This window comes from Pangasianodon hypophthalmus, chromosome 11, assembly GCF_027358585.1.
Source record: "Pangasianodon hypophthalmus isolate fPanHyp1 chromosome 11, fPanHyp1.pri, whole genome shotgun sequence".
Taxonomy (NCBI): domain Eukaryota; kingdom Metazoa; phylum Chordata; class Actinopteri; order Siluriformes; family Pangasiidae; genus Pangasianodon; species Pangasianodon hypophthalmus.
In genome coordinates this window covers 26,464,842-26,489,755 of record NC_069720.1, presented here as the reverse complement: position 1 = coordinate 26,489,755, position 24,914 = coordinate 26,464,842, and the positions used below count along the sequence as shown (strand labels likewise).

At 40.2% G+C, this 24,914-nt stretch overlaps 1 protein-coding gene across 2 annotated transcripts in view; it reads right to left on the bottom strand.

Moving 5' to 3' along the window:
* prmt3 (protein arginine methyltransferase 3) overlaps positions 1-24,914 on the bottom strand; it is a 61,567-nt gene that overhangs the window by 4,732 nt on the left and 31,921 nt on the right. Inside the window, exons 11-15 of one of the 2 annotated variants that reach the window (XM_026910021.3) lie at positions 22,454-22,532; positions 16,870-17,057; positions 14,179-14,265; positions 7,864-7,914; positions 7,049-7,136 (exon numbers count right to left, since the gene is read on the bottom strand). In XM_026910021.3, coding sequence (XP_026765822.1) covers positions 7,049-7,136; positions 7,864-7,914; positions 14,179-14,265; positions 16,870-17,057; positions 22,454-22,532 — 493 coding nt within the window. Of the gene's footprint in view, positions 1-7,048; positions 7,137-7,863; positions 7,915-13,402; positions 13,685-14,178; positions 14,266-16,869; positions 17,058-22,453; positions 22,533-24,914 lie in introns of those variants that run through there. The other variant, XM_026910022.3, reaches the window with a different exon arrangement.

Sequence of the window (24,914 nt, the reverse complement as noted above, 5' to 3'; positions counted from 1 at the left end):
ACGATAACATTCTGATCGCTATGCATACTGTGTACCATTATAACTGTATTTTCAGTGTTGTCAAAAAAATGTAGCACTATCCGTATGTAGGAACATCAAACTAATATTGACCTGTGACAGTGGATTGGCATCAGATCTAACATGAATGCATGTATACTGTTTTAACAATGGAAAAACAGAAGTGTCTCACCCCTCAATAAAGCAAATGGTGTTTTTGAGGTAAAGGTGTGGTTTTAGGACACCTGGCACTGCAAGATATGAGATGCCTTTGGGTCGACTTTGAGAAATTTGCCATTCTTGTGAAGTGTCCTCACATGGGAATCATTGTGTGTGCGACCTAGTGAGAGCTGTAAGAAAGCCCAGATAGTGCTGTTAAAATCCCATCAGTGTGTAAACAGTGTGAGATGAGAGACAAGGGGACACTAGAGCTACTGGACTGGAGTTAACCAAGGAGTTAGTGATTGAGTGCACAAATAAGTATTTCTTTTTCAACCTTCACATTCAGGCATTACACCTTAAATTTCTGGATTTTTCAATCTATTACTGAAAAGAAAAGAGAAAATACAGTATAAACACACAATGTTGGCATATGCCCCTTTGCAAAGTAAAGAATGGAAAACCCATTGTGGCAGCAGGGGCGTCGTTGAGTGTCAGCTGTGCACAGAGAGGAGGCAGGCAACGCGTGATGATTCTCGCCTGTGACTTATTACTGGCAGTCTACTTATTTGTGTCTCTTTGTGCTTTCAGTGGTCCCTGTAACCCACGAGTGAGAGAGAGACAGAGTACAAGACCGCTTGGCAGAGCTTGCAAGACACACACAGACACACACACAAGCAAAGAAGCATGAACTTGAATCTGATGGAGCAAAAGTCACAAGTTTTGTGTTTCCTGTTGAGTATTGAAAATGCGCTGAAAAGTGCGGTCTGAAAAAACTTGAGCTCCACTAAAATTCTGCCTGTCTCCTGAGTCTTCCTCTACATTCTCCCACACCGGGGTTGAAGTAGACTCCGACGCCAGCATGGAAGCCTCCCTTCTAGCCAAAATCGTCAAGTCCCTTCACTAAACCCAACATCAAGCGCTCCTCGACCTGTGCCACAAACAGCAGCTGCGCTTCAAAGCCCTCACGCAGGAGCAGGCTGAGAGCTGGCGGGCACTTCAGAAGCTGCTGCAGCACAGCACACCTCCAGATGTGTCCCCTGCCACCGTGCCACACATGACACTCACAAAGATGGCTTCCAAGGATGATCCGGGGGGCTTTCCTGGACCTGTTCAAGCGTGTGGCAGCTGCGTGGGGATGGCTGGAGGAGGAATGGGCTCTACGACTCCTCCCCTTGCTATTGGGGGAAGCCCAGCTCACCAGGCAGCAGCTGCCGCCATGGACACAGCTAGAGTATTCCAGCGTCAAGAGGGCAGTTACGCAGCACATCGGCCGGACACCATAGGGGCACCGCCCACATCCTTGGACGAAGCCGTGCAGCTGGCGGAGGATCACTGGTCCAGGCATCTCTCATTTTCCTCCCTCTCTCCTACTCCTCCCCTGGACCCAGCTCCCCGAAACCTGGTTTCCTCCCCATTGGTCCTTCCCTGCTGCTACCTCTCTGTCTCCTCTAGCTTCCTCTGTCTCTACATAGGTAGAACCTTCTGCACCCACTAGGACAAGGCCAAAGCCTGGGCAGGTCTGCAGGTGCAGTGGGAAAGCCGAGCATTTCCAGGATTAGTGTTCCTTCATTAAAGAGGGAATACTGATCCGGATCCCTGACGCACTGCAGGCCTCCCCTGCAGGGCATTGGGAAATGCACTATTGGTGAAGGTGAGTTGTGTGCGCAGGGATGTTCACAGATATTCACTGGTGCCAGTCAGTATTAAATTTAGGGGCAAAAGTATAACATGGAGGCGGCGGTTTGTCCTCACCTCACCTATCCACTAATTCTTGGGACAAACTGTCCAGGGTTTCAGACATTAGTGCGGGAAATGTTTGTGGATGGGTCCTGCAGTAGTGAGGCATGGAGCGGACTGTGTGCAGCGTTGGCTAGGGAGGTGGTGCTGGGGCTGTTGATGTCAGCTCTGCATCATGGGAACACAGAGGGTGGGGAGGGCTCCGCCCCTCCGCCCGTGCCAGGGATTCCCCTAAGGCATGCCTTCGACCAAGCGAGACTAACTGATGGTCAGCAAACTCAGCCTAATGTTGCACTCTCCCACCCATATTTTTCAATTATTAAAGATTATTAAAGGTTATATCAAGTGACAGAGGACACTCTAACTAAATAAGGGACGACCCAGATGTTAGTCCCAAAGAGCCATCAGGAAATGTTATTCCAGGCAACTCATCATAATCCGATGGCAGGGCACTTAGGGCAGGATAAGACACTAAACCGTCTAATGGCTCATTTTTATTGGCCGGGCATTTGTGGCAACGTCTGCAGGTGGTGTGTGGCATGTCGGGAATGTCAGCTGGTGAATCCGCCGGCCACATAAAAAGCACCATTGAGCCTATTAACCTTAATTGAGGTCCCCTCTGAAAGAATTGGCATGAACCTTGTCAGAACATTAGAAAGGTGCACATGAGGATATCGCTTTGCGTTAGTCCTGGTGGATTATGCAACGCGATATCTGGAACAGTGCCTCTGGCAAACTCTCAGTACTCAGTGTTGCGGAAGCACTCTCCCGTGTTATCTCCCGAGTCAGAATCCCGAAAGAGATCCTGAATGACCAGGGCACTATGTTTATATCACAGACAATATGTGAGCTCTACGAATTATTAGGGATTAAATTGATTCGCACCAGTGTTTTCCATCTGCAAACAGATGGAGTGGTGGAGCAGTTTAATCAGACGCTGAAAATTATGATTCATAAGTTCGTTCACGATGATGTGCGAAATTGGGATAAGTGGCTCAAGCCCCTGTTATTTGCAGTACGAGAGGTCCCGCAAGCCTCCACTGGGTTTTCTCCATTGAAATTATTGTATGGGTGCATACCTCATAGCATCTTAGACGTCATTAGGGAAAATCGAGAGGAGGAACCTTCTAACAGCACAAATGAAATTCAGTACGTTCTTGACCTGAGAGCAAAACCCCATACAATTAACACAGAAGAATTTGCTACAGGTGCAAGAACGTCAATCCCAGCTGTATGACAGAGGTATTCGGCTTCAGGAATTTGCACCAGGAGATAAACTGCTCGTTTTGCTACCCAAGTGGCAAGGACCCTTTGAGGTCACACGCCAAGTCGGAGAAGTCGACTATGAGTTCAGGCGAAAGGATAGAGGCAATGCACTGCAAATATACCACCCCAATCTCCTGAAACCGTGGAGATGGGCGGTTCCTGTGGCTCTGGTGACGGTGGTTCCCAAGAGGGAGGAGCTAAGACCAGAGGAAAGTCTAAAACGGGCAGTCCAACTCACCAGAAAGCACAAGTTGCCAGGCCATAAGGGGAATTTTCCGATGCATTTTCTCCTCTACCCATTCGTATGGACCTCATAGAGACTCCTCTAGGTGCGGTTGTATGTAACTGCCCATACCGTTTAGCTGAACACAAGAAAAAGGTGGTTCGGGAAGAACTCAAGGCTATTCTTGACATGGGAGTAATTGAGAAGTCCCACAGTGACTGGAGCCGCCTGGTGGTCGTGGCCCAAGGCCAATGGGTCGGTCTGTTTTTGTGTGGATGCCAAGCAGCGACAAACTGCTCGATCAGTTAGCCGTGGCTCGCTTTTATTCGAAACTTCGTTTAATCAAGGGTCTCTGGCACTTAAGTCATTCAAATCCAAGGTGGTCCATAGACTGGGGGCGCAGATGGTGGTGGCAGATCACCTCTGCCGCCATGTATGTGGCAGCGGGGGCATGGTCGGGCATCAGCTGTGGACAGAGAGGAGGTGGGTCGAACCAGCAGGTAATGCATGACGATTCTCACCCCTGTCTTATTACCAGCAGTCTACTTATTTGTGTCTCTTTGTGCTTTCAGTGGTCCCCGTAACCCACAAGTAAGAGAGAGAGACGTACACATGTACACACGTACACACTCCAGGAAGCGTGAACTTGAACGTGACAGAGTGAAAGCCGCGAAAGTTTTGTTTCCTGAAAAGTGCGGTCTGAATAAACGTGAGCCGGGAGCGCCGCTAAAATTCCGCCTGCCCCCCAAGTCTTCCCCTACACTCTCCCACACCGGGGTTCTACACCCATTTACACAAAATTCACACTGGGATAGTGGCTGATTCACAAATGTTTGGAATGTACAAACACGTGCTCATCTATAGAGTGGTTATGGTGTTACGGTGTTACACTTTCATAGTTAGTCAAGGTGTATATACAAGGTGTATAATTACCTCACCATTCCCTTTTTTAAAATACAGATTAAAATGCAATTCCATCTTATCTTTTCTTTTTTTTGGGTCAGCATGCATGCATCCATTCCCTGTATATAATAAAAACTTTCATGGAAAATTTTAGTTGTCAAAAATATCTTGCTCTCTGGGTGGGAGGGGCATACTCTCTTTCCCTTGTCAATCACAACTACATTAGCAAATCGTGGCCGTCTGTGTCGCAGCAAGAACAGCAGGTGCGGTTAGCTTTCTTCTTATTAATTTGTATGTCTCAAATACCCTTAAAATATACTTCAAACAGGAAAGAAGCTATTGAAGAAAAAAAAATCAGACATTTTAACCTCATTAGATCATTTACAAAATCTAATCAGCTTATCTGCTGGTTACATTACATTGTGGAGAGCGCATTTTCTATTTAACATTTATTTTAAACAAAATTTATTTGTGAAAGATGAAGATTTTTGGGCATCTCATTTGTGCATCAATGTTTTAGGAATCCCTTACTATTCCATTGTGGATTTCATGCTATTTATTTGCAATGTATGCAAAAAAAAAAAAAAAACCTCCCAATGATGGAAGAAGCTACTGTTATAAACACCTATCAAATATCAGCTGATACAAGAATGTTTACACTCTGCAATGTCTATCTTGCATTTTCTACACATTTATATTAATCATCACCGTGGAGAAGACATATTATGGATTTTAAAATCACATTATATATATCAGACATCTTGCTAGAAAATCTAAAGTGAAGGACTGGGAAGATAAGTCATTCATGACACTTGGCTCCTTTATCTATCGTACTAGACTATGCAGCAACATCCAACCACAACACATAACCTCTTTACCCAATGCTGTTATCAGCAGAGTCAAAACAAACATGGCCGACCCAACAGAATTTTTATAGCGGGCCAAATGTCGTTTATAATCTCAGAGTGGAACTTCATCCATCTGCACATCAGATGACATTTTCCCGATTCCTATTACGATAAGACAGACTTATCATCAGTCAGGACAGCTGGCCGAGGGGAACATGCACACACACAACTGTCTGGGTGCACAAACTTCCCCTTAACCACGAATATTCCTCTCACAGTGAGCCACTATAAACCAGATAGTTCGACGCTAAGCTAAAAGTAAAATAAAAATGCCATTAAGAACAAGACAGGAATATGCTAAGTTAATTAAGCAAAGCAACTAAGAAACATTCAGCAGTAAGTTATGCTAACTAATGAAAGCTACTAAGGACCAGATTTTAATATGTTAAGCTAACAAAAGAAATCACTAAGAATCAAATAGTAATAACACTAAGCACACGTAAGAATGCTATTAAAAAACAGACAGGAGTACACTAAGCTGACTAAAATGTAATGATGCTCTATAATGACCTGACTACTAGCTATATTAGTGATTAAATATAAGCAATTGTAAATCTGTAAAATTGTAAAATATAAATTGCTTATATTTAATTTATTTTATATATTATTTTATGCAGTTATTTGGTCCCAGTATATACATTTTCAAAGTTTCTTCCTGATATCGTCTCAGGGAGTTTTTCCTTGCCACCGTTGTGTCTGGTTTGCTCATTAGAGCTAAATTCATAAATTTGAAATTTATATTCTGAATGTATTTATTTCTGTAAAGCTGCTTTGTGACAATGGCCGTTGTTAAAAGCGCTATACAAAATGGAATTGAATTGTTTCAAACACTACCCAGTTTCTTTAGATTCCTTTCAGTTATGCTTGAATCAATTCATTTACAAAAAGATCAAGTAAATCACCAATTTCCCCATCCTTCCTCTGAATACAGTCACTGCTGTTGCGGTGCTCCATTGTTGTTTTGCTGCACTGCCATTAAAGTGCATTGGGAAAGAAGCCACATGATGTCCAATCAGACCATTCTCATTCATGGTACATAGCCACTCAACTGAAACATTCCCAAAGCTCCATCACCTGGCTGTGCAGGGGGTCAGTATAATCACGCACCCCCTTCCAAAGTTTCAATCATTTCAAACTTCTGAAACTTTTTTTTTTTTTTTTTCATTTTAGCACTGCTTGTGCTTAATGGTACTTTTAACTTCTGATTTTCTTTTCCAATTTCCCATCTTTAACACTCATCTCTATTACCAAAGCAAGCAACACCAGGGCAGATTGTTTAAATTAATTTTTAAAAAGTATTTGCCCCTCCTGATTTCCCATATTTTTTTCATATTTGTCACACTGAATGGTTTCAGATCCTCATAGAAAATGTAACAAGAAAATGAAAACATAAGAAAACACAACACAGTTTTTAAAGGATCGTTTTATTTATTATAGGAAAAAGGTTATGCAGCACCTATATCACCCATGTGAAAAAGTAATTGCCCCCACCAAACTTTTTTCCTTTCATTAAATGAAGTGATCATTTAAAAACAGTATTTTGTGTTTACTCAGTTTGTCTTTGTCTTGCTAGTTTTATTTGAAGATTTGAAACCATTAAGTATGACAAATATGGAAAAAAAAAGAAAAGGAATCAGGAAGGGAGAAATACTTTTTCACAGCATTGTGTAATTTGTTTGTAAATGTATGTTTGTGCATACATATGCACCTTTTTTTTTTAAAAAAATCCTTCTTTCACAGCACTTTTTCTAACGCAATCCAGCCAGTGCATTGTGGTTTGACTTGGTGTAACTGTCTCTGTGTTTCTGTAAATTTCTGTAAAAAGAAATTATGGTGATTCTGTTTCACAAACCTGACTGGACGGGAATAGGATTCTCCAGAAAGAAAACTGTCTGCTTCCAATGAGTCTTAGTGCAGTGAGGAGATGTGGAGAACATCACCTGGAAGATGATAGAGACAATACTGGATTAAACCAATTCTGATTCAGATTCTGATCAAACTGATTCAGATGCTGATAAAAACTGATCCTGGTCAAACCATTTCTGATACTAATAATGAGTTTGATTAAAAAAGTTCCAATTCTGATAAAAACCAATTATACCACAGCGTGGTTGAATTCTCGAATCCAAAGGTGTGGATTAATTTTCTATAACAGCAGCTCTGACAGTGGTTTGGACTGTGACATAAAGCTCATTCACATGGACTTGTATGGCAAACAGAAACAAACCCTGTGTTGTTATTTAAAAAAAGAAACTGTATAATCATGATGTGTCATTCGTTAATAAATTGTTATAAAAATTGGTAACTGGTACCAAAGCGCTGTGGTATAAGCAGATTATTTTTGTATAACATGAAGTTATTCCTTACATACGAAACTCATCTTCTGAATCTCATAGAACTGATTCTGATTAAAATGCCTTTTTATCCAAGTACTCATTGTTAGAATGAAAATTACATTTACTAACCAATATGAACATGAGCAGCATATGTTGTAAAATAGAAAATGCTGTGAATGCACTGTCTCGCAAAAGCTGTTTTTATTTCTGTGCTGTTTGGCTGATGGAGGACGACGAATGCTGAGTGTGTGTAAAAAAAAAAACATCTCGGGTGTGACAGGCAAAGCATGAGAGTGTAATTGTAATTGGTTTCCTGTTAAAGCAAACTCACCTTGTTTGTGCAGTCTCGGTCAAAAAAAATATCAAAATAGCCCACCACAGCCTGGAGAGAGAGGATAAAAGCAAAACAGAGAGAGAGAGAGAGAGAGAGAGAGGGGCATAAATGTACATGTAAAAACAAAAATATTTTGTTATTTTTGGTTTTACATGTACATTAATGCCTCTCCCTCTCTCTTTTTTTCAGTTGTATTCAAACATATTCAAATGTGATATTAACATTCAAGAAATGTTGCTTTTATGTCACGATAGTTCAGTGCACTCATGCTTTTTGAAATGTTTTATCTTAATAAAATATGAGACATTTTACACTAAAGTATTATTTAAGTGTTTTTAAAATGCCTTAACTTTATTGAGCATCAAAACTTTTTCATTTCATTTCATTCTCGCTTTCTATATATGTGATTAAGCCCAATCATCTCATCACCTATTCTTCTCTTCCTGCTCTGTCTCTCATTGATTGTGCTCTTTGTGTGTGTGTGTGTGTGTGTGTGTGTGTGCGCGCACAGTGGTGTCAGCTGTGTCAGGATTAAAAGCTATTAGTTCTGCATCACTGCCACTCTGTGTATGTGTGTGTGTGTGTGTGTGTGTGTGTGAGATTGATAGAGTCACTCTTCTCTCACAGGAGAGGAGCAATGCTGCAATTCTGCTGCTACAGAATGTAAATATACATTAATATAATATATACCTATGGCTTTGTATGTGTGTGTATGAGTGTAATTAATATAGATATTAATATAGATATTAGCTGCATGTATGCGTCCAACGATACACACAAACAATATGTACGCACTAACACATGACAAAGAAAGTGAATTATTTTTTTTGTATATTTGTGTGTACTGCACATTTTTTTCTGTTTTATCCATTTTTGCTTTCGTGTGCATTTTTAATGTGCACGTGTGTGCAATGCAAAGTTGCATTCCCATGATGAAGCTGTGACCTGCTTTAGCTCAGGCGTCCCAGTAGTCTTTGCTGGAGGCTGTACATTTCATCACACAAACACACGTTCTTTTAGTCCTTGTAATTGTAACATTACGAGAAAATGAATTCCCAGTTGGAACAGTGGTAACAATATGATCCGTTTTAGCTAAACTGTCCCAGGAGGCATACACAATCAGACACGCGCGCACACACACGCTTTTCTGTAATTACGACATTGTGAGGACATAAGGGCATAAGAGATTATGGGCGCTCCCTCACGTACTACAGATGTTAAAAATTCATGCATTTGTGAATTAAACCTAGGACCAAAAACACACTTGTAAACATGTATACTGTCAGGATGAAATAGAGCTAACTGAGACACATAATTGTGTACCTTTGACGATACATACACCAATTAGCCATAACAATAAAACCACTAACAGGTGAAGTGAATAACATTGATTATCTCGTTACAATGGCACCTGTCAAGGGGTGGGATTTATTAGGCAGCAAGTGAAAAGTCAGTTCTCAAAGTTGATGTGTTGGAAGCAGGAAAAATGGGCAAGCGTAAGGATCTGAGTGACTGTGACAAGGGCCAAATTGTGATGGCTAGACGACTGGGTCAGAGCATCTCCAGAACAGCAGGTCTTGTGGGGTGTTCCCGGTATGCAGTGGTTAGAACCTACCAAAAGTGGTCCAAAGAAGGACATCTGGTGAACCGGCGACAGGGTCATGGGCGCCCAAAGACTCACTGATGCACATGGGGAGTGAAGGCCCGTCTGGTCCGATCCCACAGAAGAGCTACTGTAGCACAAATTGCTGAAATAGTTAAAGCTGCCTATGATAGAAAGGTGTCAGAACACACAGTGCAGCGCAGCTTGCTGCGTATGGGGCTGCGTAGCTGTAGACCGGTCAGAGTGTCCATGCTGACCCTGTCCACTGTGGACCATGGAGCAATGGAAGAAGGTGGCCTGGTCTGATAAACCACGTTTTCTTTTACATCATGTGGATGGCCGTGTGCGTGTGCATCACTTACCTGGGGAAGAGATGGCACCAGGATGCACTATGGGAAGAAGGCAAGCCGGTGGAGGCAGTGTGATGCCCTGGGCAATGTTCTGCTGGGAAACTTTGGGTCCTGGCCTTCATGTGGATGTCACTTTGACACGTACCACCTACCTAAACATTGTTGCAGACCAAGTTACACTCCTTCATGGCAACAGTGTTCCCTAATGGCAGTGGCCTCTTTCAGCAGGATGATGCTCCCTGACACACTGCAACAATGGTTTTGGTCAGGAATGGTTTGAGGAACATGACAAAGAGTTCAAGGTGTTGACTTGGCCACCAAATTCCCCAAATTCCCCAGTTGAGCATCTGTGGGACGTGCTGGACAAACAAGTCCGATCCATGGAGGCTCCACCTCTCAACTTACAGGACATAAAGGATCTGCTGCTAACGTCTTGGTGCCAGAAACCACACACACCTTCAGAGGTCTTGTGGAGTCCATGCCTCGACGGGTCAGAGCTGTTTTGGTGGCACAATATTAGGCCGGTGGTTTTAATGTTATGGCTGATTGGTGTATGTTTACATTGTTTACTTCTTTACATTTGTACACTTACACTAAAACTTACATTAATTGTTTTCTAGAGCAAAGAAGAAGAAGAAGCATTTGTGATTCCCTAAAGAACTTTTCAGTACTAGGATGTTTAACTATTTAATGTTAGTGGCACAAAGACCTAAAGGATCCTTTTATGAAATTATTATTATTATTATTTACACTATGAGGAGGGTTCTTTCAGTCCAAACAATACATCATTCTTTACAAATTAAATATAGCTCTCTCACTGATCTAAACAGCCTTTTCTGGCATCTTTTATACTTGAGAGTGAATCTGTCCAGTGCCTATAAATAAGTCATACATAAGTAATGTAATTTTCATAAATTGTAAACGTGGACAATATTATCATTATTACTAGATATCTAGTTTGCACACATACAGATTAGTTACCTGTGTGTATAACAGTGTAGTAATGTTACGGTACATGATAATGGTACAACCATACATGGCAGTTTTCTATACATCATATATGCTTACAGTTTCCTAAATGCTTTATTATTTAAAGAAGATTTGTTAAGAGGATCACTTAACCTTACATCAGAGGTTTCCATCAGAACAACCTTCTCCTCATTTAGGCATCTTTAAAAATGGGTTTTATTAGGAGAACTCTTGCACACAGTATAATGATTTTGGATTCTTTATCAGGGAACAGCTGAGGAAGGTTATATACTGATGAATCTTCACAGCCTCAAATGAATTTTAAATCATTCAAGCAAATACTCATGTAGGTTTAAAAAAAAATAGTAAATGTGTCATAAATGGACGTCGATTTCGTTGTAAGAGAATAATGTATTCGGAACACCTAACAATTTACCCGCAATACGTGTTTAAAAGTATTTCCCACGTCACTAAGACGCTCCCAGTCTTCATTATTATTATTATTATTATTATTATTATTATTATATCAGCACAGCCACGTGCGATTACAGCTCAACAAAGGAGCACAGTGCAATCCGAGTGCAGCGTGACAGCACAGAAATGGAAAAAGCGCGAGAGGGAAAAAAAAAAAAAAAAAGGACACGAGCGTTTTTTCCGTCATCAGAAGTGTCCGGCCTTCACAGGCGGCGAGGCGTCGAGGATAAGCAATGAGCGCGCGCTGTCGTGCCCAGCCCACGAGCAACACGACAAGCGCGGGGAAAATTAATAATTATCATCATGGCTAACGCCGACCGGGGAGCAATTCATCATCGCGCTCTTTTTCCGGCGCTATCGTGGCGGAGCAGCGCGTGCTGCAGCCAGATACAATTATGCGGCGCGAGCTGCAGAGGAGGGCGGGCTAACGGGGCTAATGCGCTTTTGATGGGCTTTATTCGCGCGTGAGAGCGGTCACGCTCGGCCACACCGCTCGCGCGCTCTTTCCCTCTCTCTCTCTTTCTCTCTCTCTCTCTCTCTCTTTCTCTCGCTCTCTCTCTGCGCGCGCTCCCTGAACGAACACACACACACACACACACACACACACACACACAGGCTCTCTCCGTTACGTTCCGCCGCAGTGGTAGCGAACAAACAAGGTTTAATTCCAGAGGAAGAGCCTTTACACGCGCCGGCACGAGCGCACACATTCACGCGCCAAATAATAAAGACAATGCGGATACAATGACCGGTTTAACAGCACCTCTTCTCTCTCTCCCTCTCTCTCTCTGTATCTCTCTCTCTCTTTCTGTGTGTCTCGTTCTCTTTATACCTTTTATATCACACTTTTCTTTGTCATTTTGCTCTCTCTCTCTCTCTCTCTCTCTCTCTCGGTGTCTTTGTCATTTTTTCTTCTCCTCGTCTTTTTATTTTTCTTCATATTCCCTCCATCTCTTGCCTACTTTCTTTTTCTTTTATTATTTCTTTCTCTTCTTTCTCCTACTCTATCCCACTATTTCCTTTTGTGTTTGTTTTTTCAGTTTTTGTCTTTCTCATCCCCCTCTTTCTTTTCTCTTTCCTTCTTTTTCGTATATTTGTTTTCTCCTTTTTATTTTTCTGTTTTCTGTTTTCTCACTCAGGTTTTCTTTCTTCGCCTCGGCCTCTCTCTCTCTCTCTCTCTCTCTCTCTCTCTCTGTGTGTTTATTATTATGATCTGTTTAAATGGTCCCATAAGAGAGGTATCTCTCACAATGTGCATGCATGTGTCTGTGTGTATATGTGTGTGTGTTTGTGTGTGTATATTTGTGTATATGTGTGTGTGTGTGTGTGCGCGCGCGTGCAGGGCACTGCTTCCCGCTGACCGACACTCCGGAGCACGGTGAGCGTTATTTGTCTTCGGTCGGCGCGCGCGCGCTGCTGTGCTGTTCATTTAATGCAAGGTTAGGCAGGCTGATGTGATGAATGGAGTGTCGGTGGAGGAATAAAAGCATGCGCTCCATCATCAGGGGAGTTTTTTTTTTTTTTTTTTTTAACGCTACGAGGTCGCTCTTGCTCTCGTTTATTGCTGTTTGAAACTGTACCAGAATTATGCTGAATATCTGTTTAGTGGCAGCGCCACACAGCCTACAGACATTTCGTTACCGGAAACGGTACAGGGGCTGGTTGCTATATCTGTGCTGTGTTTAGTGTGTGTGCGCATGTGTTTGGGGAGAAAGTTAAAACTTGCCTAAGATGGAGATATATGGCATAAACTAGGCTACACGTGTGAAAAGTACTGATGCAGATGTGTGTGTAATGTTGCTCATTCAGTAGTACGTCAATTACTTATGCACTTGTAAATGCACAAAGAACAGGTTCTGCACATGTGCACATACACTACATGGCCAAAAGTTTGTGGACACCTGACCATCACACCACTGTGTGGGTCTTCCTCAAGATTCCCACAATGTTTGAAGCACGCAGGTGTGTAGAACTTCTCTTCACTGGAACTAAGAGGCTCAAACCTGTTCCAGCATGACAATGCCCCTGTGCACAAAGCGAGCTCCATGAAGACATGGTGTGTGAAGGCTGGAGTGGAAGAACTCGAGTGTCCTGCACAGAGCCCTGACCTACTTTTTTTTTTTTTTAATACATTCTTCACTTTGGTACAACTTGACAGTGACTGCTGTGTTCTTTTTTAAGTGTTAATGTCATTCCTTGTTTGACATACAGTATAATGAGAGTCTATTGCACAATCTGTGTTTAAAACCTAATGTATCATGATGCTAATAAAATAATTTAACAATGTTCCATTTTGTGTTGTGTAGGAAACTCCAGATACAAGTTTGGTTATTATCTGGTATTTAACAGACTGAAGCGTGTGGCAACCAACCCAGCATTCCCTTACATGTGCTGGGCATGAGGGAGTGGAGAGGCATTTTTCCTATTAACACAAAGAAACAGACAAAGAGAAAGAGAGAATGAAATGATGTTTACAAACTCCGTTTCATCTGGAGTACAACTCCAAAAGCGGCAAAAGAGATAATAACAGTGTATTGATTAATCTATAAAACTGATACCAGTGTGCTGGAGATGCGCATGTGTGACCGCACCGGAATGGGAACAAAAAGAAAAATTAGCCCCACAAAATGTAGTGTCATTGTTTTTTGTCTCTTTCACACACACACACACACACACGCATGCATGCACGTACACACGCACACCCAAAAGTTTAGTCTATAAAGTAACTGTGAAGTGAAACACCTCATTCACCTGGCAGAGTGGGTAGGACCGGGGTCGTCTATCAATCATTCAGGCGTCACCTGACCCATCTCGGCCAATCAAAGGCCTCATCCATCTCCTCTCGCCTAATTAATCTTCACTCTTGACAACCTTGATTACTGTGTGTGTCTGATTGTGTGTGTGTTAGTTACTCACGGTGCAGGATGTGTTTGCTGTTATCTTCAGGGTAAAATCAGCAGTGAAGTCCAGCTCAGAGAGAGTGACAGCATTGCAGTCCAATGTCTGGGGAAGAGACACACACACACACGCACACACACACAAACACAGTATAGGACCCAAGTATTAGACATCATAAATAGAGTAACTAACAAGGAAAACTTGTGTGTGTGTGTGTTTATATATTGTGTCTTATATTTTACCAATAAATCTTATGAAATCTAAATCTACATAAATTTATCATTCGAAATTTATGTAATGAGGGCACTTTTATGAAATGCTACACAAATTATAATAATAAGCTGTCACCTAAAGTGAATATTAGTCATTTTAGATGACTAACATTGCTAACGTTTTGCTAGGGCTGCAACAAGCAATCGACAAAATCCGTACCACCCTAAAGGAAAAGGGAGCCAGGGTTGTTCTTTAACAGAAACACCACCTTGTACATTTGAAATGAAGCAATCAAGATTGAAGTGTAGACTTTCAGCTTGAATTCCAGCAGTTTAACAAAAATATCGTCGTAACCATTTAGGAATTACAGCCATTTTTTTTTTTTTTTTTTTTTTTACAGAGTCCCTTCATTTTCACAGGCTCTAGAGTAATTGGAAAATTGACTGATAAGCAGTTTAATGGCCAGGTGTGGCCTGTTTCCTCGTTATTTCATGACAGTTTAAGGAGATAAAAGGTCTGGAGTTGATTCTAAGTGTTGAATTTGCATTTGGTAGCTGTTCATGGGAACTCTCAATATGCTGTCCAAAGAGGTGTCGATGAGAAGGAGGCCGTCATTATGGATGTAAATACAGATTTTACCTCAAGATGCCTCAAGAAAAGAAAGGCCAGATTAAAAAAAAAAAAAACCTTTAAAAAAAAAAAAAAAAAAAAAGCCTGACCAGTTCTGGAAGAATATTAACTTGTACCAGAATGATGGGAAGAGACAAGTATGGAGAAGGAAAGGAACAGCTCATGATCCAAAGCACCACATCATCTGTCAAACATGGTGGAGGCAGTGTTATGGCATGGGCATGTATGACTGCAAATGGAACTGAGCCACTGGTGTTTATTGATGATGTGACTGCTGATAGAGTAGCAGGATGAATTCTGAAGTGTATAGAGATATACTTTCTGCTCAGATTCAGTCAAATGCTGCAAAACTTACTGAAGACAAAACTGAAGGCAGAAAGACCCATAAACAAGCAGCAACTGAAGGTAGCTGCAGTAAAGACCTGGCAAAGCATCTCAAGGGAGGAAAAGCATTTGATGATGTCCTTGGGTTCCAGACTTCAGCTAGTCATTGACTAAAAAGGATTTGCATCCAAGTATTAAAAATAATCCTAATATTTATGATTATGTTAATTTGTCCAATTACCTTTGAGCCTGTGAAAATGGAGGACTCTGTAAAAAAAAAAATGGCTGTAATTCCTAAACGGTTAATGCAATATTTCAAATATTTATGTATTTAAAACTGAATCTGGAATTGCTAGAATTTATTATTATTATTATTATTATTATTCGTAGTAGTAGTAGTAGTCTATTATTATAATTGTTTTAGTACAATTATGAGAATTGTTTTTAATAAGTGTTAGTAGATTTGAAAATTTCCCACTGAACATTACAGCAGCCTACGTCTCACTGCTTTCTAGCATTTAAGCGCATATAACTCAACAAAAAAGTCAGCAAACATCTGTTGAAAACAAAGAAAAGTCAGAGCTGATTTTTATTAGAGTACAACAACTCTCAGTAGACTTGCACTGGTTTACAAGCGATTCTCGGCTTTGCTAATGTGGCAGGCTGTTGATGCAGGAAAGTATTTAGCAACAATGACTGAGCATTTTGATTTTCTATATCCATGATGAGAGCCTTCGTCACCACATCCTCTCTGATCACATTTCACTGTGGCCTAATTCCCTCACACTTACGAAAAAGCAGCAAAATGTAATGAATCATTCACACTTCTGACACATTTAGCATTTAATTCTGCATGACACATTCATCAAAGAGATCAAGTGACCTAAGAGCAATGCAATAAAGGATATTCAGTGTGGAATGTGTTGTGTTTTAAGTGATTATTTGTGACCGTAAGTGATACCTGTGATCTTTTTTTTTTAGCTGCAGTACCATACTAGTACAGGATGAAAACCTCATGGGAATCATGGGATTACTGCAGCCTTTTATAAAAGCTGTGAAATCCATTCCATAACCGTATAAAAATCTAAATATTCATTAGATTTTATCATTTTTCATTGTTGCAATTACAACTGGCCTTATTCCAGCTGTCCCCATCCCCATGTTTCAATTAGATGGTTGTACATTTAGATATTAATTTTCATCCTAAAAATGAAAATGCGCTCATAGCTATATTTCAGTCTCATGTGAGTTTTAATTTTAAGAATCTCTCTTTAGCATTAGCTTAACTGTAACAAACTTGCTACTCCAGCGGTTATAAGAAGGTTACAGGAAGGTACATTACAATTAGTTTGCTCCCGGTAGAACACTGAAAAGCCTAGAAACAAAATCCTGTTACGCGGTTAATGAAAAGGTTTAACATTTCTGTGTAGGGACTTTTTGGTAAGGATGTACGTACAAACATATTTCTGAGGCCTGACAAAGGAATTAGTAATTACTTGAAACAATTAGTGTTTGATAACTAAAGAAATATAATCAATGTACCTGAATAACAGTCGGCTCTGAGATGACTGTTTCAGGTTTCAAAACCTCGACCACAGCTTCAGGAATCACTGCCTTCTTCATGCATGCCATCTTAAAGCCATAAACGTCATCCCAGAATGCAATGTGACCACGGTGTTTCTCCACGTCGCTCACTGCTGCTAGGCTAATGCTACATCGGTCAGGATAAACTGAGAACAAGACAGAAGAAACAACATAAGTTACACAAAATGTTAAAAATACTTTTGAGGAAAACAGTTTTATGTATAATGCTTTATTCCATTTCACTCTCATCTGAAGGTTACATTTGTAAATCGACTTGTAGCCATTCCTTAGTGTAAAACTGCACTGCATTATGGGTAATATACACAGTTCTTCAGCCATCAAGAATAGCACTGCAGGAAGACTTTAACATAAAATAACCACCATCAAGAAGTCTCATTAGAATGGGTTCTTTTTGGGGATTTTGGGGAAGAGCCTTAAAATGGAAAACGTTCATGAAGAACACTAACTAGCATTTAGGACAGAAGTTTCTTCTGTGTTTCTAAAGATGGCGAATATTTCCTTCTGTGTAAACATCTAAAAGCCAAAACAGCTTCTGGCAAGAGGAAATTTGAATTAAACTGGTCATAAATGCTCAGCGTACATTCATCAGTTTTAATGCGTTTTATGGTCATAAGAAAAGCGCTTAGAGCTAAACTTACTTCCTGCTGCGGAAGCTACATATGCTACATGCTAATAGTAGATTTACTAATGCCAACTAATGAAGGCTGCATGCTCTCTCTCTCTCACACACACACACACACACAGACACCAAAACAAGACCAAAACAGGCCCAAGGCAACAACATACACTCAGGTTATAACCATAATGTAACTGCTGACACATTGCAGGTGTGGTGTAGTTTGGTTAGCAAATAAAAAGCAAAAAATAGGGCTTGAGTGAACGAATAATAATTAAAAATAAATAAATAAATAAATAAATAAATTTATGTATTATGTTAAATAAAATGAATACATTGTGTGGACATGGTTCTAGTATATTAATGAAGTGAGCAAAAAATAAACAGTATGTACACAATATTGATAAATAAAATGTTCATAAGGTAATAATTATTGTAAAAGAACTAGAAATGGTGTGCAGATTTGGTGCTAATGCATAAATAAATATCAGTGTAATAATTAATTAATAGCAGAACAGTTAGAAGCCAGACAGAAAAAATAAATAAAATAGTCTGTAAACATAGTTATGTGTATAATTACAGCAAATGTAGAAGGAAATGAAGGAGGAAAGACAGAAAGACGGAAAGAAGACAGGCGAATGTTTACTCCGGGTGTGTGCAGTGACACTGTCTCTCAGAGAGAAGAGAAGCAATGGGCTTTTACAGCTCACAGTGTTCGCTGCACAAAATCTACAGTATAAAATGCACAATACAAACACGGCTCTTTCTTTTTTCCTCTCTCTCTCACCACCCACAGGGGTTTAACTACATCACACACACGCACTTCGATGACGTGAAGGTGCTGATCGAGTAACGGGACGTCCCACTGCAAGTGAGTGAGCGAGAGAAAAAGGCCGTATTCCAAGATTCATTGCTTTGACATCATTGTCCTTCTCGAGCCGGTGCTCACGGCCCGTTTATCACCTCACACTCGGCCATGAAGAGGTGCAGGGGAAAGTGCCTTCATCATAGAGGAAGGATGAGGGGAGGGAGAGGGAGAGAGAGAGATGGAGAGAGAGAGAGAGGTTAAAGATGAGATGGGAAGGAGGGGGGTTCAATACTATAAAGGAGATCAGTAATAGAGAAAGGACAGAAAAAAGAGAAAGGTTTTTATTCTTCTTTCAATATGAGTGTTTATTCCTCACCAACTCTCCCTCTCTTCATCCAGTCTCACCCTTCCACATTCATCACCTACCCTTATTTAACCTGCTTCTACGTAGGTTGCTGCATTGACGCCATCCTACAGGTGAGTTTATTTCTGTCTGGTTCTGAGAAACAATGGAAACAATGGAAAAAAATAAAAAGGCACTAGGAAACAGAATTCCAAACGAGGGAGTAAGGACACCAGGAAGTAGGAAACCAGGGAAGTAAAAGTGTCATTAGGGAAAACAGAAAAGGGAATAAGAGGCTACATGACTGTGTGCTCGGATTGTCGTCAGGGTTATCAGGAAAGAGAATAAAGGCAATCAGAAGGGTGTGATGGTGCAGGCTGACTAAACCGCTATACACTACTGAGACAAACAGCAGTATTATAAAGTCCTGTTATGTGATCATGTGACCGCATGTCACACAAACATCCAGTTTGGTAAGATCAGAAATCTGATTCATTCACAGCTATGTTTTTTTTTCCTTCAAAAAAATCAGAGGAGCCATCATTCCAGTAGGGCTTTTCTCTCACTCATACTTTCTCTCTTTTATTTTTCTTATAGAGAAGCAACATCAAGAGCAGCAATACTCTCTCTCTCTCTCTCTCTCTCTCTCTCTCTCTCTCTCTCCCCCTCCTTCACCACCCCACTGGTCCACTATCAGGAGCAATGACCCTGTCTCTTTTTCTCCCCATTCTCACTGAAGCAGTGAAGATCAGGCAGTGGAACCGCCGCTCTGCTGCCACTCACAAATCACATGTGCGCGCACACACACACACACACACACACACACACACACACACACACAGCTACAAATGCTGTATATGACTCTACATTCCCCCACACTGAATGTCCATACAGCAGATTTGTACATATCCTTAATCTATCAACAAAAAGTCGATAATATTCAATAATAAAAGTGGTTGGCAATGAATGTCATTACCGATTAACTGGACCGTGTCATGAAACACACTGAGGTGCTACGTCACTTCATTTAGACTTAAAAGACATTTGATGGAAATTAGCAGGCCAAGTTACAGCTAAGAAAACCTCCTCTAACGTATGGGAACTCTTTTCATTACACTACACTGCTGGCCTCATGACACGTGTGTTTTCATCTGAGTAATATTAGAATTTGTAATCATTTGTTTGTGGGAATGTGAGAAACAGTGGAAGCATGATGCACCTGCTTGAATCATGCTTACTAACTGCTGTGTATAGAGTTGTCCTACCTTATCACGATAGACCTGCTCCATCAGAAAACAGGATCTCATTATTAAACAACACTCAAATGTAAAAAGCTACAGAGTCATAGTAAAGACCTTATACATTCCTGTTAGGACAACTGCTTTGGCAATATGCAGGTAGAAAGTTAATGGAACCACAATAATCATCCCCCAGCCCAGTGTGCCAAGCAATATTTCACACTGCGCTCTCAGACCTATGATAAGGAAGCTAGCAGAGAAGCCAGCAGTCACTTAAAAAGAGTTGCAGGACGACCTGAAAGCAGCAGGAACAACAGTTACACAGAGAACATTAAGCAACCGGAATCATCTCCATTCCTTCACCTCACATAAAACTCCTCTGCTATAAATGAAGCACAGAGATACACGTCTGAAAGCATTTAGACAAATCAGAACTTCTTCGGAGCAATATACTCTGGTCAGATGATACAAAACTAGAACTCCTTAGCAATAATTCAGCTAATGATTGGAGAAAGAAGGGTTGTGCATATGAACACTGTGGTTTTCTTGAGAAGTATGGATGAAGGAGCAACACGATATGGGGCTGCTTCTTTGCAAACAATACTGGGGTATTAAATGCCATTGAAGGAAACATGAATGGAGCGATGTACCAGGACATATTAGAGAAGAATTTAATTTCATTGACCAAGAACCCGAATCTTGGGAGAAGATGGGAGTTTCAACAAGACAATGACAGCCAGACATACAGCCAAAATAATTCCAGAAGGTCTTGCAATTTCCTGACTTGAATCCTATTGAACATTTATGGAGGACCAAGAGGAACACTCAAAACCTTGGGGGATTAAAAACGATTTATCAAGAGTAATGGACCAAAATTGGACCACAATGCAGATAAAAACTAACTGCTACTTCACGTAGATGTCTCAAAGCTGTAACGATCAACAATGGCTTTGCAACTAAGTACTAATTTTGGTAATTTGTGGTGTTCATATGTTAGACACTACAGATATTATAAATCTGAAGTGGATATATGCACAGGAAGTTAAATAAAAGAAAGGAATAGTGTCTGAATTATGTCCCCTCACTGTTTAAAAGAAAAGAAAAAATCAAGAAAGAAAGAAAGAGGGAGTGAGAACGCAGCATGTACTGTGATTAAAATGATTCTGAGTTCAGGTAAAGCTGCTCTAACGCTCATTACACCTTCAGCGAGCAGCTGGAATTCCAACTCAACCACATTCTGTCATTTCAATGGGAAAGTGTAACTCTCTAACCTGAAATATTTATAATGATTATATTTATAAAGAAATTCTTAGACTATGACTGCAAAATAGGGACAAAAATACGATACGTGATACAGTTTTAATGTGTCTAACTGGACATGAAAATGAATGTTGCTATTTTTTTTTTTTTTTACAAAAATAGCTAACAATAATAGTAATATTACAATACAAAATTACAAAGTGCAAAAAACATTGAAAATGACAGCAAATAAAAATATGCTGAATATAGTCAAATTTATCTACTATTATAAGAGAAACAAAATATAGAAAGACACTTGACATTTTGCATAATTTTAAGCTTGAAATAGTCTATAAAAGAAGCAAAATTATCTGCCAGTAGAACAAGAAACTTTTAAACCTGAAATGTGTTAAAGCATCTAAAAAATGAATATTAGATTTGATTTACAATAATCTCAAAATAAGGAATATTATACATTTTCCCATATTCAAGATATTTTCACTTGCTAAGGTATAATTTTTTCCCAGTAAAAAAAAAGAAAACTCTACTTACTAAAGCTACTTAGTGCATAATTGCAAAAACTGAACAACTTAAAAAAATCAAGAAAGGATAAATATCTTTTTTAAGCATTAATTCAAACCATTTTTGGAAATATTAGGACTACAAATCAAACATGCATCCTCATCAGTGTGTCTTCACAGAGGATTTATTGATTTATCCCTGCCTACACTCAGTAATTTGGACCAATCCCAAACTACTTCCTATTCACTACATGAACCACTTATATGCTCTATCTAGGGTCGTTCACTACACTTAGTGCACACCATCTGAGATTCAGACACAGAAAACAATGCAGTGATAAGCCAAATATAATGTGGAAAGAAAGAGAAAGAAAGAAAGAGTAACTATGTAAGAAACTACTCTTCTGATAATATGTAATGACACCTCGCCTGCTTAGTAGGTTTTACACAAAACTTTTTTCAGTGTTTGACCTTGCACCACCCATCTTCAGTCAGTCTAATAGCTAATAATAGTGTTTGACAGCTCCTGTGTGTGTGTGTGTGTTTTAGCTTTGTGGTCCTGTCCTAATGACCTTGACTCTACAGTGTGAATCACTCCAGCACTGCCGTCTTTCATCGCAGAACTCCATGACGCTTTCTCTACTGAAACTCACGTCATATAGAAACTCATACTTTCGGTCCGCTGTCCACTTTTTACATACAGAATTTACTCTACATTCTGATTCTACACTTCTAACCTGCAAACACACGGCTCACCTGAACCTCCCTCTGCGAGGTATCGATCCCTGGCGAAGATCACTGAATCCAGCATTGACTCAAAAAGGAGGAAGTAGCCCTGTACAGAAGAACACAACAGTTTATAACACACACAAACACACACTTTACAACATAATAATGGGCAAAAGCATTTCCAAAGCTCGTTCTATTACTGATCAGAGAGTAAAAAAACATCAAAAAAATCAGACAACTGGGCAATAAGTATAATACATACTATATCTGTTGTTGTTATTATTAATATTAATACTACGAATATTATCAGTATTTGTAGTATTAATATTGGGGGGGACATAGAATGCAGTGATCAAACTGTACACCAAGAGTCATTGAAACCACAACTGGAACTATTTTTTTGTAGTCAGAGTCCAAAACAAGGACAAATATCGGATACCCACGATCAAATATAGTGTTTTGAGGGGGAAAGGATTTTTCATTTTATTTTACAAAAGGAAATCTTATATAATGACAACGAGAATCCTGCTTTATTGGTGTCTCCAAAAGAAACTGTAAAATTGTCAATAATTTTGTCATCAGAACATCAAATTTCGGTCAGCTTTTTACAAGCATTATGATTATTTTGTGTCTGTTTTTTATGCGTATATATTTATATGCAATATAAATAAATGTAACTACATTATACTGTTTAATGTTAGCAAGAATGCTAATGTTAATTCTGTGTTAAAAGAGAATAGTTATTTAAAACCTTGTTATACATGACAAAGAGGTTGAAAAGGTTTGATATCAGCATTTTTCAGGAGAAAAAAAAAACATTCATAGTGTGTATATTGTCCCATGATCTTGGTATCATCAATACAAATTCACCTTTCACACACACACACACACACACAGACCAGATTTATCACCCATGTTCCTACATACATGATTACCCAGAGTCCTCTCTGCCCCCTCTGCCCCCTATTTGACCCCAGTTCAGCTTGAGGAGACACCATGTTCTCTCTGTTACTCCATATCTGCTGAAACAGTGATTTAGCCACTGGCTTTGTCCTGAACAGATAAATGTTGAACAATTCAATCCCACAATCCCCCTCTCCTACTCACAGCTGTAGAATGTCTCACGGCTCAGTTCCAAACACTTGTATTTGCGTCAGTTATTAGCACAAATATGACCCACACAGTCAGCTCCAGAATTATTGGCACCCATGGTAAAGATGGGTAAAAGAGGTAATGGACAAAATGCCTTGTGCTTAATTAGCTTCATCTCACATAGAAGATATATTAATCTCACACAGAAGACATATAAAGAGAATACAAAAATGTGTTGAAGGTGTGTAAGCTCTGCGTTCCACTGGACTGACGCATCATCGGTGTGACTATCATTCTGTCCGTCTATATCTTGATCCAGCCGTCCATCATTCTTACAATGCATCTTTCTTTACAACAAACAATCCATCCATGTATAATTTACGCATGCACGTGTATCTCACTCTCTCAGTCCTTCAGGTCTGTGGGTTGTGGGTTTTGTGTGTGTGTGTGTGTGTGTGTGTGTGTGTGTGCGTGTCCTTGCTCGCACTCTCTCTGGGTCGCTTTTTAACACACTCAGCGTTGGACTGATGGCTAACGCTTCTCCGCCGTGTAATTTAGAACCCAATTTCACACGCGGCTGCTTCCTCCGCAGTGAGAGAGAGAGGGAGAGAGGGAGAGAGGGAGAGATACAGAAGGAGGAAGATTCCAGAAAGCAGAGGAGTGACACATCCCGAGGTACTGAAGGCCCCGAGTGGAGACTCGTTTAATTATTAATTACTAAAACAAGGTGTGATCTCCACCTGGCATTGCTGAGAGGTAAATACAGACCCGGTGGAGCGGATCGCAATTATCACACATGGTATTGACTCAGCTCAACTCCACACACACACACACACACACACACACACCTCACGTGCTGCTCTGCATGTAAACAAGTTGACATGGCTCCTCTGCCAGATTGGCACACTCATTACAGCGTGTTAATGCTAATTTGGATGTGACGCTTGCACTGAATGAAGCTATGCCTAATCCTTACAAAAGTACCACTGAGAATCCCATCCAATGGTATACATCTCAAGTGACAGTGTAACACAAGGCTAATTTATTTATTGTATTTAATCTTTGATTATATACAGTGATAGTAGTTAGCTAGACAGACCCAATGATAGTTGTATCGAGCGGCATTGCTAATGTCCCAGTGTTCTTTCTAGGCTTGGGACAAATCCGGTCCGGAAAAATTCCTCATCTCTATATACTGAGCTCTACTGTTCAAGTCTGATCATGTGTTAGGATGAAGTAATATTTTCATTTCAGTGTGATGACGAAAATATTACTTGGAAACAATCAGCCCCATTTAACATTTACATAACATTTACGTTAGAAATGTCGTATTAATGAAAATGGGAAAAACGCTTGTATCAGAACTCCTAAGTTTGTGAACCTCGACTGATCAGCT